This window comes from Strongylocentrotus purpuratus, unplaced genomic scaffold (assembly GCF_000002235.5).
Source record: "Strongylocentrotus purpuratus isolate Spur 01 unplaced genomic scaffold, Spur_5.0 spur5_scaffold_20, whole genome shotgun sequence".
Lineage (NCBI taxonomy): Eukaryota > Metazoa > Echinodermata > Echinoidea > Camarodonta > Strongylocentrotidae > Strongylocentrotus > Strongylocentrotus purpuratus.
The window spans coordinates 51,505,714-51,521,717 of record NW_022145606.1 but is presented as its reverse complement, the minus strand read 5'-3'; the positions used below and the strand labels follow the sequence as shown (position 1 = coordinate 51,521,717).

The 16,004-nt window shown below is 36.9% G+C and overlaps 1 protein-coding gene across 1 annotated transcript; it reads left to right on the top strand.

Moving 5' to 3' along the window:
* The first annotated feature begins 4,060 nt into the window (after nucleotides 1–4,060).
* Nucleotides 4,061–11,668, top strand: LOC105442405. The gene is made up of 6 exons (XM_030993579.1): nucleotides 4,061–4,077; nucleotides 5,051–5,073; nucleotides 6,011–6,196; nucleotides 8,435–8,550; nucleotides 10,514–10,557; nucleotides 11,589–11,668. The coding sequence occupies exons 3-5, from the start codon at nucleotides 6,021–6,023 to the stop codon at nucleotides 10,549–10,551; spliced, it is 330 nt and encodes a 109-aa protein (XP_030849439.1). The 5' UTR covers nucleotides 4,061–4,077; nucleotides 5,051–5,073; nucleotides 6,011–6,020; the 3' UTR covers nucleotides 10,552–10,557; nucleotides 11,589–11,668.
* The last annotated feature ends 4,336 nt before the right edge of the window (nucleotides 11,669–16,004 follow it).

Below are 16,004 nucleotides of genomic sequence, written 5' to 3'. Positions count from 1 at the left end.
TTTGGGGTAAATGTCATACAGTTTCCTTTGACAGAGTTTTGTGCATGGGCTAGATGGGGGTTTGCTTGGGTTTGCTTCGGGGGCCTTGATAATTTATGTTAGGATGACAACTTTTTTGTCAATGACTTTGATGGTCTAAGTAATTTTGGATTCAGCTGCCAACCTTGTGCAACCCCAAAAATGAACCATGATGGCAAAAAAAAAAAGGAATTTCAAGCAAGTTTATCTACGAGTAGGTAGTTTTTTTAAATGGTATTATCGCGTTTAATTTTGTTGAGAATATTTTCCGATTCACACTTATTTTGTTACTATTAAATGTGTACTCTTCATAAATCTCTATTAAAGTTATGGGCTTGATCACGAAATGACAGGCTCCTAGACTAAACCATTCCATCCCGCAGACCCACATCGTCCAATGAACCGTACAATGATCTTGCCCGCCCTTTGAAAATGACAATAGAATGGTGTCTATTAGGGGTGTCGTTATAAAGAGGCTTTTGAACTTCGCATTGTTCTGGCTCGCCCTGAACTAGAAGAACGCTAATCACAACCTAAACCCATTTCTTAACAGCTAAATACCAACAGATTAAGAATTGAATGCCAAAGAAACATAGACAAAGGCTCTCCTGAAAAGATTTTCTGGTAGGAAACAGTTTCCCGCTCATTCTGATTTTTGCTATCGTGAGAGTAAGTACACATAATATATTTCTATCTCTTGATGTTTCGTTAAAACTTTTATTGACTGTGCATATTATTAGTTATGTTGGACCATAATCATAATGATATGGATATGTTGTACAAAAGTACATATTGTTGTTACCGTGTTTATTTTTTTGTTAAGCAATATTTGTCTACGTTTACCGGTATAGTAGCAAGCAGTCCGTATCCGGACATCTACCCCTGGACAACCACCCTAGGATAACCACCTCTAGGACAACTACCCCAGAGGGCAACCACCCTCTAGGACAACTACTCCCGGACAGCTACCCCCTAGGACAGTGGCGGATCCAGGGGGGGGGGGCCGGCCCCCCCCCCTTGAGAAAAAAATCATGTAAAATCACGTGATTTTTACCTTTTTTTTTGGGGGGGGGGTGCAAATTGAAATTTTTTTGAGGATAAAAAAAAAAAAGGTGCTCACTACCCCCCCCCCCCCCCCCCCCCCCCCCCCCCCCCCCACTGAGCGAATTTTTGGCCGGCGCGTTTTTCAAATTTTCGGGAGCAAAAAAAAACGTATTAGTACATAATTATACCTCCTTGACATATCCATCTATGGTAACTACTACCCTCTGACAATAACCAATTAGGGTAATAATTATCAATCGGGGGGGGGGGGGGTAGTTGTCCTAGAGGGTGGTTGTCGTAGTTGTCTGTGGTAGTTGTAGTTGTATATAGATGCATTTGCGAACTGATGAACGCAAATCGCATAATGTTCATCGTCCTTTTTCTTTTCTTCCCCGGTTATTCTTACTGGCCATTCGATAGCTTCTTAATTATCTCGTAGGCCTATATCATACAACACCCAAATAAATAATTTCTTGTCAACACGTTAGTTATATCTGGTTATTTATCATTTAAAACTTAGAAGAGAAAGCATTCTATGATGAACTTTGCGCAACAACCATTCATTTTTTTTGTATATGATTGTGAGCATTGATAAGTTATATAATGAAGTCAAGTGATGTGGTTACGTTGAATGGTGTCATAATTTGAAGATGTTTCAAAGTGAATTATTTGCAATACCAACTGTTTTTCAAATCATTTTAAATATTGCAACAGCATACTATGTGTTTTGGCAGGGTATTGATATACCCTGTGAGACTTAACTTCATAATACGCCACCATTGCAAGAGGATTTATGTTCATGAACTTCCGCCGCCTAGGGTTAAAGTAAGGGCAGGGAGGTGATCGAGAAGGAGTGGAATCAAGCCGCTCTCCTTTGACCCCATGCTCCAAGCCGCCGAAAAGCTATGCGCTAATCTGCAACTGTTGACGAGGTGGTGAGATTAAAGACTAGCGCATGAAATACCAGGATTTAGAATTCCCACATCACAAAATGGTATCTCAGCAAATGTTCGCTGTTCTTTTACATGATTTCTCATCAATTTTGAATGTGTAATGAGTTGAACAAGCGAACACAAACTTTTGTAATTTCATACTTTTTATCCAACTGCAAAATACAAAAAACACGCATTAGCAAAGGTATCGAAGATTGTAAATCATGGATTAAATGACGGGACATTAAAACATGCAAAAATAATCGGATTATCCTAAAATATCGAGGTTTATCGGGATCTAATTGTTCTGTTACCAACTCTGGCACACAAATATTGTTATAGGAAGGGCGGAGTACCACATTTAGAAGAAAAAAAAGATGCATTATTCCCAATACAACTCCCATATAAAGTTTATAATTTATCCTGAAATTTTGCCGGTAATTTAGTAAATGTAAAACTGGTGCCTGGCCTCCGTAATTTCCAAGCAGTGGAAGAGCGGCTCGGAGCATAGAACTCAAGCAGGTGTTTGAGTAAACTACAAGATTTTCCACTCCTTCTCTATCACCTCCCTGGTTAGGATTAGTTTTACCTAGCCTAGCTAAGAAACTTAAGTGTAGATTTAGCTTCATTGGTGAAGCGTTGGTTAATCTACGAACGTCTGGTCTACTTTGGTGATGAGGTATTCTAAAGTGGCTGCAATGTGCCTTATTATTAGACAATACTCAAGGGGAGGAAATGGTAGGATGAGAGTATACCAAGCTAGCTTTCCTTGTGCGAGTGCATGCACAATAATATATATTGGCATGAAAGAGTATATGCGTGTACACGGCAGAACCGTAACAAAATTACTGCTCCGTGGACAATTATTATCCCCCGAAAATAACCCCCCTTTTCATCAAAGGTGAAGTCTACCATGATGAGTTGGTTTTGAAAAAAAGCAGATTCTTTTCGGGGGTGGGGGCAGTTGTCCTAGAATCGACAGAACAAATTTAATTCATGTGCAAAACTCTATGACCTACTCGTATCATATAGTTTAAAGACATGTTGGTATATCAGACTGAACGTACCTGCCGCCCCTCTCCCTCACACTCACACACACACGTCCACGAATATACGCACAAAATTGATCACTTTTTTTCTTATCCTTATTCCCCCTTCTCTCTGTGTATTATCATCACTGTCTTCTCTTCGTTGATATGTACTTTTCATTCATCGTCGCACTGTTGTGACTAAACAAAATAATAAACAAATCGATATTGCATTAGCCGAAGTTTGGTTTTCACCATGGTTTTTACCAAATAATTGTTTTTATTTCTATACTTCATTGTCATATGCAGATGCTTTTCAGGTGATTTCATTTTTAGGGGGGAGGACACAAGTACGCCTTGAAAAATTGATTTTAAGTAGATTCGACGCCTTACAAATCTCATATACTATTATTATTGTTATCATTATAAGATAGATAGATAGTTTATTGGTTTCCATAATATCTCATTTTACAAACAGTGTAACAACATATTGAAAATGATTATAATATACATGTACATACAATACCGCTACACACTATTCAGAATGTTGTCCATTAAGTTGAACTTATAAGAGATATAGTGGCGGAGCCTATGGAAAAGCAGAGCTTGTTTTGGATATGCTCCTTAAACTACAAATGATATAATTAACAAAATTAAAGTTTATAAAATAGAAATACACGCTAAAACAGGGAAAGGGAGATTACAGGGATTCATGAACCGATACTCACAATTAACTACAAAAGACAAGGAAAAGGGAAGGGAATATATCTGCAGCTTATTAAAACAATATTACAATTTAGTTAATAAAGACAGACCGTGGCTTGACTTGACAAACAACAACTGACATATGACAATATTCTACGTCTGGTCAGTCCCCAATCTCTAAAATGCCGAAAAAAGTAAATAAAACAATAACAGATTGACAATACATATGTATAGAAATGAATGTTGAATAATTAAAACTTACATGAATTTATTTCTTTGGAAAATATAATATTGATTATCCATTATCTTGTTATCTTCCATATACAGGTTTGCCATTTGCTGTTTATATCGTAAGTACATGCATATACATTATACAAACTTAAACTACTGATAATAATGGAATATTTGCGCACAGCTATACATGTACATGTATGTGCTCGAAGGACCAGCATATTAAATTTGTCGTTTACATATTGTACGTGTACAAAACCCATATATTTCACTAATCCGTATGGTTACTGATATGGCTGTGTGACATATCATGACATATTGATTGGCAACAGGTCAATGTGATCATTATATCAATGATTATCATGACATTATTACTGACTCGTATCATATAGTTTAAAGACATGTTGGTATATCAGACTGAACCTGCCGCTCCCTCACACTCACACACACACGTCCACGAATATACGCACAAAATTGATCACTTTTTTTCTTATCTTTATTCCCCCTTCTCTCTGTGTATTATCATCACTGTCTTCTCTTCGTTGATATGTACTTTTCATTCATCGTCGCACTGTTGTGACCAAACAAAATAATAAACAAATCGATATTGCATTAGCCGAAGTTTGGTTTTCACCATGGTTTTCACCAAATAATTGTTTTTATTTCTATACTTCATTGTCATATGCAGATGCTTTTCAGGTGATTTCATTTTTAGGGGGGGGGGGGAGGACACAAGTACGCCTTGAAAAATTGATTTTAAGTAGATTCGACGCCTTACAAATCTCATATATTATTGTTGTTATAAAGACGGAACGTGGCTTAACTTGACAAACGACAACTGACATGACTTTATTCTACGTCTGGTCAGTCCCCAATCCCTAAAATGCCAGAAAAAAGTAAATAAAACAATAACAGATTGACAATACATTCCTTACTAGAATAATATGTATACAAACATTTTTGAAACATGGTATATATATATATATATATATATATATATATATATAAATAAATAATTGAAACTATCATGAATTTATTTTTTTGAAAAATATAATATTGATTATCCATTATCTTGTTATCTTCCATATACAGGTTTGCCATTTGCTGTTTATATCGTAAGTACATGCATATACATTATACAAACTTAAACTACTGATAATAATGGAATATTTGCGCACAGCTATACATGTACATGTATGTGCTCGAAGGACCAGCATATTAAATTTGGGGTCTACATATACGTGTACAAAACTCATATATTTCATTAATCCATGGTTACTGTTATAGCCGAGTGCCGGTGGCTTTGGGTAATCAGGAGTGCCTCGAATTCTCATATTTCTAAATTATTGCAAGGAGTAAGAACGAGTCACTTAACAAAAACTTACGTATTTGAAACGAACTTTTTAAAATTAAAAATGGGGAAATCTGCAAAGTTTCGAACGCAATACAATAAAAAAGAAATATAAATATGCATCACAAATCTGCACATCATGCATCATATAGGAAGTCTGCCTTGATCGATAGATTTATTGCGAATGATTCATCATTACTCGTGTCGATGCATAGGAGGCTTATTTCTAGGAAGGGGATGGGGGGATTGGGCGTTTCAAGAGTATTGCACATACGTGAACAATTACAAACAAAAATTAGAAAGTTAAATATGTTGTGACTAAAAGGAATGCATGTATGTAGTAATCTAAATGCAGGGGCGGATCTAGGGGGGGGGGTGTTTCGGCGTTTTACCCTCCCCCCCCCCCTCCCCTTGGGAGGCCAAGTGAAAATGAAAAAAAAGTAAAACGGCGCGATTTTTGGAAAAAAAAATTAGTCAACCCCCCCCCCCCCCCCCCCCCCCCCCCCTGGCAAAAAGCTAGATCCGCCCCCGAAATGTAAACATTATATTGAGGAACCGAATAACATAACAAGCATATATCAATTAAAGAAATCTAGAACTTGCTCGTCTAAGAATGTATGCTACAATTATTATCTCATAAAAACAGTACAGTCCTTATATGATTTACAAATGATCACTCGGTTTTTCTCTTCTCTTTGCAGTCAATTATTGATGGAGTATCCTGATCACAATGGGCCGCCCGCCGCGGTGAACGTGAACGTGGGGCCATGGGCGCTGGTAGCGCACCGGTGCCTCTGTAGAACGAGGACCGGGGAGAGGTGCAAAAGAAAGACCAGACACCTCTCCCGCGTGTGCTACCAGCACCGCGACCTTTATATGCCGGAAGAGTGAGTACTCAAACAATAGGGTCGGGCAAAACCATATAACCCAATAGGGGGTTTCTCAACAGACATACGAGATTTTAAAAGTAGTCAACAGATCTTGATGGAAATTGTATGGAATTGTTGGTTGAATATCCCATAATCTTTGTGTGCATTTCAGAACTACAAGTTAAGATTGTCTTCTAAGGCTTTATTACAAACAACATCCAAGGAGAATAAGCATATCTGTCCCCTAAACATGTTGTGGCAAGTTGTCACAATAATTCTCCTGCTTTACTAGAAGAAAAGGGGTCATATCACATAAATTCAAATGGTCCATTCTTTTATTTTAAGTTATGGTCATGCGATTGAATTGTGAAAGAAACATTGTGGAATCGATCAGAAAAGGTTGATCATCTAGCATCTAGCATCTGCAAGGTTCTGGAATCATCAAAATGATAAGAAATTTGGCCCATTCTTCGTAAAGTTACAAGCACTATACACAGAAAGATGTATATGGGACTACCCTATATCTCTCACAGGACCATGAGAGAAACAAATTTACCAAATATATGAATTAGTAGGCGGTTTCCCGGCAAATTTTTTATCATCATGTATTAGTCAAAACATATTCTTTCACATGATTGGTAATGAGAGCTTCCATTTCATTTTTTGAAATTGGGGCGTTACCAATACTGGTCTTTACCTTTAAGCGATAGATTTTCAGAATTGTTTCTTTCTTCAGAAAATCGTAGAATTCATATTTAGTGTTTGTTGCTTATCTTAATAATATATAATCGAACAGTTGAAAGGGTAAAACATTATTTAGTAAAAAATGTAATACTGGGTTTTGTTTCCTACAGTGCACCTCGCGTTATAATGATTAAAACATCCTAAGTGGATGAAGTAATTGCAGTTCCATGAAAATCTTTTTTTAATATTTACTTTTAATTAAAAAAATGAGTTATTCATATGGTTTTGTTTTATCATACTGATTAGTCAGTGATTTTTTTACACTGTTATCCTTTAGGGCCTTGTTCATATAAACATATGAGATCTAACACTTTTCCATTAAAAAACATTACAAAAGTATAATATATTGCAAAATTTGTAATATAAATGTACAAATATCAATAAAAGTATGGGAAGAACAAAATTAATTTAAGTTGACTTAATAATTCAGTACTTAGAGCAAATGAGAGGGATGTCATATGATCATAACATGATCAACAGCACAAGGTGGAAGTTCATTTTTTAAACATGAGAATTAATCATTGCCATATAATCAGTTAGCAACGATTTTGCTTCTTGTACTCAAAATTAATACTACAAAGTTTAATTAAAAGTCAATCTAAAACGTGTAAAGAGGTAACTTCATCAAGAATTGATGAGACAGAATGAAAGATCTATATCATAAAATGCACATGTGCATTTTATGATGGTGACTAGCATGTGCCTATTGTGTATCGATGCTATTGATTGTGCTATCTTTGCAATTGCTTGTCATCTGTTAGGTCTTACAAAAACGATCATAACTTCCTTGAAATGGATAACTGAAACTTCTAGACATACTACAACAACACCTTCAAAACCGAATTGAAAGACCACACTTAAAAGACCTACATAATAATCATAACAATATTGGTAGCTCATAAAGTAACATTATGTAGAAAGTGCTCAAAAAAATTGATGCAAAAAAGAATGACATAAATTATGGTTTACATATTTCTCATCAAGCAAGTTTTTCAGCTTATACATGTATTTTGAAATATTTTGAAATCTGAATGATCAGTTTAATCATTCCACAGACATGCAAATGCACGTTCACCATATTTGGTTTCTTTTATATACATTATTTAGATTTTAGGAGCAGAGTGTCAATTATTTCTTGATGCATAAGTCAAGAGATCTCATGAAATTAATAGGCAAATTAAGAATATGAATTACCAATGCAGTAATCACAAAATGAACATATACCATACAAACATTTAGAAAACTAATTAAAAACTGTTCAAAGAATTATTAAAGAGTAATGGATTTGTTAAAGTCCCATGTATTACATTTACTTAAAACATATATGATTTTTGCATCGGTACACTTTGATAATAATATAACCTAATTTTATATTTTGATATTTCATGTTATCATCATTGTGAACAGATTACTGAAATATAACTGAAATATTTTAATCATTCATTTGTCTTGATCATTTGAGTAAGTATATTAAGTGTATTATATATCTTACATGTATTTTCATCATACTAGGATACTGGAAATGGTGAATCGACGAAGGCCACGCTGCCAGGCTATAACACTCAAAGGCCTACAGTGTAGCAGAGATGGAACAAGGAACTACGTTCTTCAATACTGCACCCAGCACTGTAAGTATATTGCATAAAATAGAAGTAGAATCATTGCCAATAAGAAAGTTTGTATTTTGCACAACTTCAGTATATTCTGATGGTCCAATTATTGACAACAACAACAAATGGCTTCACGCACTGAGGAAATGAATCAAGAATTTGATTTCAATAGGTAAATGAAAATGGAAAGTAGAACAAAAAGAGAATGCAAAAAAGATGAGTCACAATATATACTTATGATGAAACATTTATGTACACGATAAAAATGTTGAAAAAAAATATTCAACTGATCCATATCAAAACGTTTGGAGCTAAATGGACCCTATTGGAATTGAAGAAAATGCATCAGTCATGCTCTGTGCACACAAGAGATTACATATCCCGTATCCCTGTGCAGCCGGTATCGTTCCACCACTGTGCATTGTATTAAGTGCGTGGACTGTGACAGAGACTATAGGCGACACAGTTCTCAAACTGAACCATCTCACAAAAAACTTTTGCTCAGGAAAGATGTGATTATCTTACATTTTGCAAACATCTTGGAGTCTTATATGGTTGGAAAGATAAAATAGGATTAAAAAATGACTTTCTCAAACAAAAAAATTAGAAAAGAGTGGTATGCCGAATTGTGACATGGTAATAAAGCTCTGTCACCTGACCTGTTGATTTTACCCAGAAATCAAGCTGAAAATGTAAATTGACGACTTAAACAAATAAATACAATAGTATAGAGATATTGACTGCTTTGAGAGGCCCGGCTGGTTTTATACACTCAAGGGAACTTGCGCATCCTGCCATTACCGAGGCGCACCTAGGTGGGTGGCGCGCCGAGGAGTCGTGGCAGGATCTGAGCGAGTTCCCGATAGCATATAATTATAAAACCAGCCAGACCTCAAATATTAAAGCAGTCGATATCCTTTTTATATGCCATATTCAAACAAAAATCTACCAAGAATTCTTACCTTATCGTTTCATCGAGTAAAGCTTGGTTAAAACATGACAGAAAATCTAAGAAGCTGTCTGTTTATCACTAACGAAAAATGACTGAAATTTTTGATCAGTTTGGAACCACAGACAAGACAACAAACTGTATGGTGTCCGCGCTTGCTCAAAGAACATTTTAACACGTAAACCAATGGGTATAGCACCAAGATTATATTATTTTCCCGGTTACTGGAATTTTGCTGGGATTTGGATTTTGGGATTTTCTTGGACCATTAATTGGTCTTTTGTTTCTTTACGGGAATGGCTAAAATCACAACTGCAATTTCGACCAATCGGATTGCTTGGTTTCTTAAGTGAGGTATATATAATAAATCATAATGAATTGTAATTTCTTTGCTTTACTAGAAAGAGTATTATTTTACTAGGCAAAATATGTAGTACCACTTTTTAGCAGAATGGAGATGAATGTAAAAAAGACAAGAAAATCCATCTGCTAATAAAACAAGCACTGTTCAGTGACCCCAAAACAACTAAGGTAAATACATGAAATTATCACATGGTTATTGTATTATCATGTTTGTCAAAATACTGAGGAAAATTGAGTGATAAGGCCATAGGGCAAATCAAAGAACTGAAAAGGGAGAAAGAGATGATATGATGGACAGAGGGAAGTCCAGAGAATAATTAGAAGAGAAGGATTGGAAGAAATATATTAGGTATTGAAAGGATAGAAAACAGAAAGAGGAAAGGGAAGGAAATGAAATGGAGAAAAGAAGACAAAGAGCAAGAGAAGTGACCAGAGAATTGTGAGAAAAGGGCCTAATTATACATCTCAGTTTAAACATATATTGCAGTATTATGGTTGTAAGCCGACCACTCAGCCTGTGCTGCTGGTGGATATTAATAAATAATGAATAAATAATTCAGATTCCAACAAAAAGATGATGAGCACAAACAATATTAACTGCCTCAAATAATACATAACGTATTGCCCAAAGTAATATAGTTGACTTACTGTTATGTTCTTATTTCACAGATGGGATCCATGCTGAGCCAGAAGTTCAATCGGACTGAGGCCCAGTAAGTAACTCAATCAATATTCTGAAAATAGATTCATGAGATATCTGCATTTTCAACACTGATGGTAATATCATGGATTGCCAAGGGTATTGGTTCATATCCACTGAAGAAAGCTATACAACTAAAATAACAATATGTGTGATAGGTATATCGCAGCTTTTGAATTGTAAAAGAAATTGCCTTACCAAGTGGTATAGGTTGGTTCACCATTGAACAAGGATTCTTTCATGATATTTTACCATGATCATAAATTAATCTCATGTAATTTAAAAAGATAATAATGAGATCGATGAACTTTGATGTTGACATTTTTAAAACTAAACATTAATGATAGTATTCTAGAAACTTTCAGTCATTTTAGACCTATTGCTAACAATTTCTTTCCTTCAATAATCATGGGTGAATGTTAAAGGTAATACAAAGTTTTTGGAGATAAAATTGGGTGGATAGTGATTCTTTACAATTTTGATATATTTGGATGCCCCTGTGGATGTATTATAAGCACTAGAAAATTAAGCCCCTAAAACACTTCTGCTTTCGAGAAAAATTGAATATAAAAATTTACCGGTGCTCCCAGTAAATTTTGATAAATTTCAAATAGCGCCTACGGCCGTACAATGGTAGCTGCGACCATGAAAATTTCAGAATATGTAGTTGTGATATATAATTTCCAAACGAGAAAAGCTAATCGGTCGATTTGAGTCAAGAAATATTGTTTCATAGCTTAAATAATATCTTGACCTTGAGAGGGAACTATACAACATAAAGAGTTTATTATTTACAATTTCATAACTTTAGGCTCGATTTCAACAGCAACAATGATCACTGAATATTGTAGGATCGCATATGCTTCCAATAGGTTCATTTGAACCAAAGTCACCATAACCATAACCCCATAGCAAAACTTTGTATTACCTTTAAATAGTATATGAAGTGGAAAAACAAAATCTAAGACTTGTTTAAAATGTTCATAACTGCAACGTAGAGAATACAATTGTGAATACAATATATTTTTGGGTATTCTCCACCAGGCAGACGTGAAATAAGAGCTACCATCATACAAGGACTCCCAGTATACAACATATTCTAAATTCATCTGTAAAACCTGTATTCCTGCCTTGCTGCCTAATTCACACCATATTCACTGCCAGAATTCCTGCATTCCTGCCTTTCCCGCCGCATTCACACCAGGTTCACCATCAGCATTCCTGCCTTTCCCGCCGCATTCACACCAGATTCACCATCAGCATTCCTGCCTTTCCCGCCTCATTCACACCAGATTCACCATCAGCATTCCTGCCTTTCCCGCCTCATTCACACCAGATTCACCGCCAGCATTCCTGCCTTTCCCGCCGCATTCACACCAGATTCACCATCAGCATTCCTGCCTTTCCCACCGCATTCACACCAGATTCACCATCAGCATTCCTGCCTTTCCCGCCGCATTCACACCAGATTCACCATCAGCATTCCTGCCTTTCTCGCCGCATTCACACCAGATTCACACCAGATTCACACCAGCATTCCTGCCTTCCTGCCTTTCCCGCCGCATTCACACCAGATTCACCATCAGCATTCCTGCCTTTCTCGCCGCATTCACACCAGATTCACACCAGATTGACACCAGATTCATCGCCAGCAATCCTGCATTCCTGCCTTTCCCGCCGCATTCACACCAGATTCACCGCCAGCATTCCTGCCTTTCCCGCCGCATTCACACCAGATTCACCGCCAGCATTCCTGCCTTTCCCGCCGCATTCACACCAGATTCACTGCCAGCATTCCTGCCTTTCCCGCCTCATTCACACCAGATTCACTGCCAGCATTCCTGCCTTTCCCGCCTCATTCACACCAGATTCACCACCAGATTCACCACTTCGTCTGCCTTCCCAACAGGTACCGTTTCTTGACAGTCTATTCACTTATTAGTTTCCATCATTTGTACCATTATTATTTGATGTCCTTGTATAGCTCTTATCTTACGTGGATTCTATAGTGTTGCTTCCATGGCAAGAGGTTCATTGTTGACAACATTTTATATATGGATGGTTAACATTGAACAAGAAATGTTCCATTTGTCTTCCTAAAATGTTCATTATGACCTATATTCACATTCTAGCCTCTTTCCCATTACCTACTTCCATATCACATTACGTCCATATTCCAATGTTTTACATGATGTGGTTTCCTAGTTCCACAATGCCGCGGAATGTCACTTCCCTAGTCTCCAATTCAGTTTACATATATATTTTTTTTCATATAAGAATGCCATTCTATGGCTAAAAAAATTGACCTTGGGTTGTGAAGTGTCTGGGTTCTTGGTCCAGCAAAGCATTTGTGTCCTTTGGCAAGACATTAATCTATATATTTCCCATCGTCAGTTACTTTATTTCAAATTATATCCCTTTTTACGTCCCTGATTAGGCATACACGTGCCATTCTTTGGTATAAACAATTTACCTAGGGTTGTGAAGTGTCTGAGTTCATGGTCCAGCAAAGCATTTATGTCCTTGGGCAAGACATTTATCTATATATTTCCCATCGTCAGTTACTTTATTTCAAATTATATCCCTTTTACGTCTCTGATTAATAAACATGCCATTCAATAGGTAAAAGAATTGACCTGGGGTTGTGAAGTCTGGGTTCACGGTCAAGCAAAGCATTTATGTCCTTGGGCAAGACATTAATCTATACATTTCCCATTGTCAATTTCATTATTGTCAATTATATCCCTTTCTAAGTCTCTAAATACATATATTATAAAAATGCCATTCTATAGCTACAAGAATGGACCTTCAGTTGAGAAATGTCTGGGTATATAGTACAGCAAAGCAGTTATGTCCTTGGGCAAGACATTAAGCTATATATTTCCCATTGTCAATTTTATTATTGTCAATTATATTCCTTTTTAAGACTCTGAATAATTACATATTTTTTCATATAAAAATGCCATTCTATGGCTAAAATAATTTACCTGGAGTTGTGAAGTGTCTGAGTTCATGGTCAAGCAAAGCATTTATGTCCTTGGGCAAGTTATTAATCTATATATTTCCCATTGTCAAATTCATTATTGTCAATTATATGGCTTTCTAAGTCTCTGATTTATAAACGTGCGATTCTATAGCTAAAAGAATGGACCTTCAGTTGAGAAATGTCTGGGCTCATGGTCCAGCAACACATTTATGTCCTTGGGCAAGACATTAATCTACATATTTCCCATTGTCAATTTTAAAATGTTAATTCATATCCCTTTCTAAATCTCTGATTAAGAATTTGTTCTCATAAACATTCCGGTCTTTGGTATAAATAATTGACGTAGGGTTGTGAAATGTCTGGGTTGATGGTCCAGCAACACATTTATGTCCCTAGGCAAAACATTAATCTATATATTTCCCATTGTCAATTTTAAAATGTTAATTCATATCCCTTTCTAAGTCTCTGATTAAGAATTTGTTCTCATAAACATTCCGGTCTTTGGTATAAATAATTGACCTGGGGTTGTCAAAGGGCATATTTCCCATTGTCAGTTACTTAATTTTAAATTATATCCCTTTTACGTCTCTGAGTAAGTATATACATGCCATTCTTTAGCTAAAAGAATTGACCTGGGGTTGTAAAGTGTTTTGGTTCATGGCCCAACAAAGCAATAATATCTTTGGGCAGGAAATTTATTGATATTTGCTATCGTCAATTCTACATTATGTCCCTATCCTTTCTTATAATTAAAAATACACAATTCAACGTAAAGCCTTAACATCTAGATGTCAGTAGCTGACAGGGTTAAACAACATTGGTTAGCAGTGGTAGCTGTTGTCTGACAAGGTTAAACAACATTGGTTAGCAGTGGTAGCTGTTGTCTGACAAGGTTAAACAACATTGGTTAGCATTGGTAGCTGTTGGAAGTCTGTACAGTTGCTGCCAGAAAGGAAATATTGAGATGTCAGTAGCTGACAGGGTTAAACAACATTGGTTAGCAGTGGTAGCTGTTGGAAGTCTGTAGAGTTGCTGCCAGAAAGGAAATATGTAGATGTCAATAGTTGATAGGGTTAAACAACATTGGTTAGCAGTGGTAGCTGTTGGAAGTCTGTACAGTTGCCCCCGGAAAGGAAATATTGAAATGTCAGTAACTGACAGGTTTAAACAACATTGGTTAGCAGTGGTAGCTGTTGGAAGTCTGTACAGTTGATGCCAGAAAGGAAATATGTAGATGTCAATAGCTGACAGGGTTAAACAACATTGATTAGCAGTGGTAGCTGTTGGAAGTCTGTACAGTTGCCGCCGGAAAGGAAATATTGAGATGTCAGTAGCTGACAGGATTAAACAACATTGGTTAGCAGTGGTAGCTGTTGGAAGTCTGTACAGTTGCTGCCGGACAAGAAATATTGAGATTTGGCACCAAGCAGGCATGATAATGAGTAGAGAGATAGATGGTCTTTCATTCTTTTACCCTTACAAGGTCCTCCCAAGGTCCTCCAAATAACTTGTGCAGGGGCATGATAATGAGCAGAGAGATAGATGGTCTTTCATTCTTTTACCCTTACGAGGTCCTCCAAATAACTTGTGCAGGGGCATGATAATGAGTAGAGGGATAGATGGTCTTTCCTTCTTTTACCCTTACGAGGTCCTCCAAATAACTCGTGCAGGGGCATAATAATGAGCAGAGGGATAGTTGGTCTTTCATTCTTTTACCCTTACAAGGTCCTCCAAATAACTCGTGCAGGGGCATGATAATGAACAGAGGGATAGATGGTCTTTCATTCTTTTACCCTTATGAGGTCCTCCAAATAACTCGTGCAGGGGCATGATAATGAGCAGAGAGAAAGATGGTCTTTCCTTCTTTTACCCTTACGAGGTCCTCCAAATAACTTGTGCAGGGACATGATAATGAGCAGAGAGATAGATGGTCTTTCCTTTTTTTACCCTTACGAGGTCCTCCAAATAACTCGTGCAGGGGCATGATAATGAGCAGAGGGATAGATGGTCCTTTCATTCTTTTACCCTTACGAGGTCCTCCAAATAACTTGTGCAGGGGCATGATAATGAGCAGAGGGATAGATGGTCTTTCATTCTTTTACCCTTACGAGGTCCTCCAAATAACTTGTGCAGGGGCATGATAATGAGCAGAGGGATAGATGGTCTTTCCTTCTTTTACCCTTACGAGGTCCTCCAAATAACTTGTGCAGGGGCATGATAATGAGCAGAGGGATAGATGGTCTTTCCTTCTTTTACCCTTACGAGGTCCTCCAAATAACTTGTGCAGGGGCATGATAATGAGCAGAGAGATAGATGGTCTTTCCTTTTTTTACCCTTACGAGGTCCTCCAAATAACTCGTGCAGGGGCATGATAATGAGCAGAGGGATAGATGGTCCTTTCATTCTTTTACCCTTACGAGGTCCTCCAAATAACTTGTGCAGGGGCATGATAATGAGCAGAGGGATAGATGGTC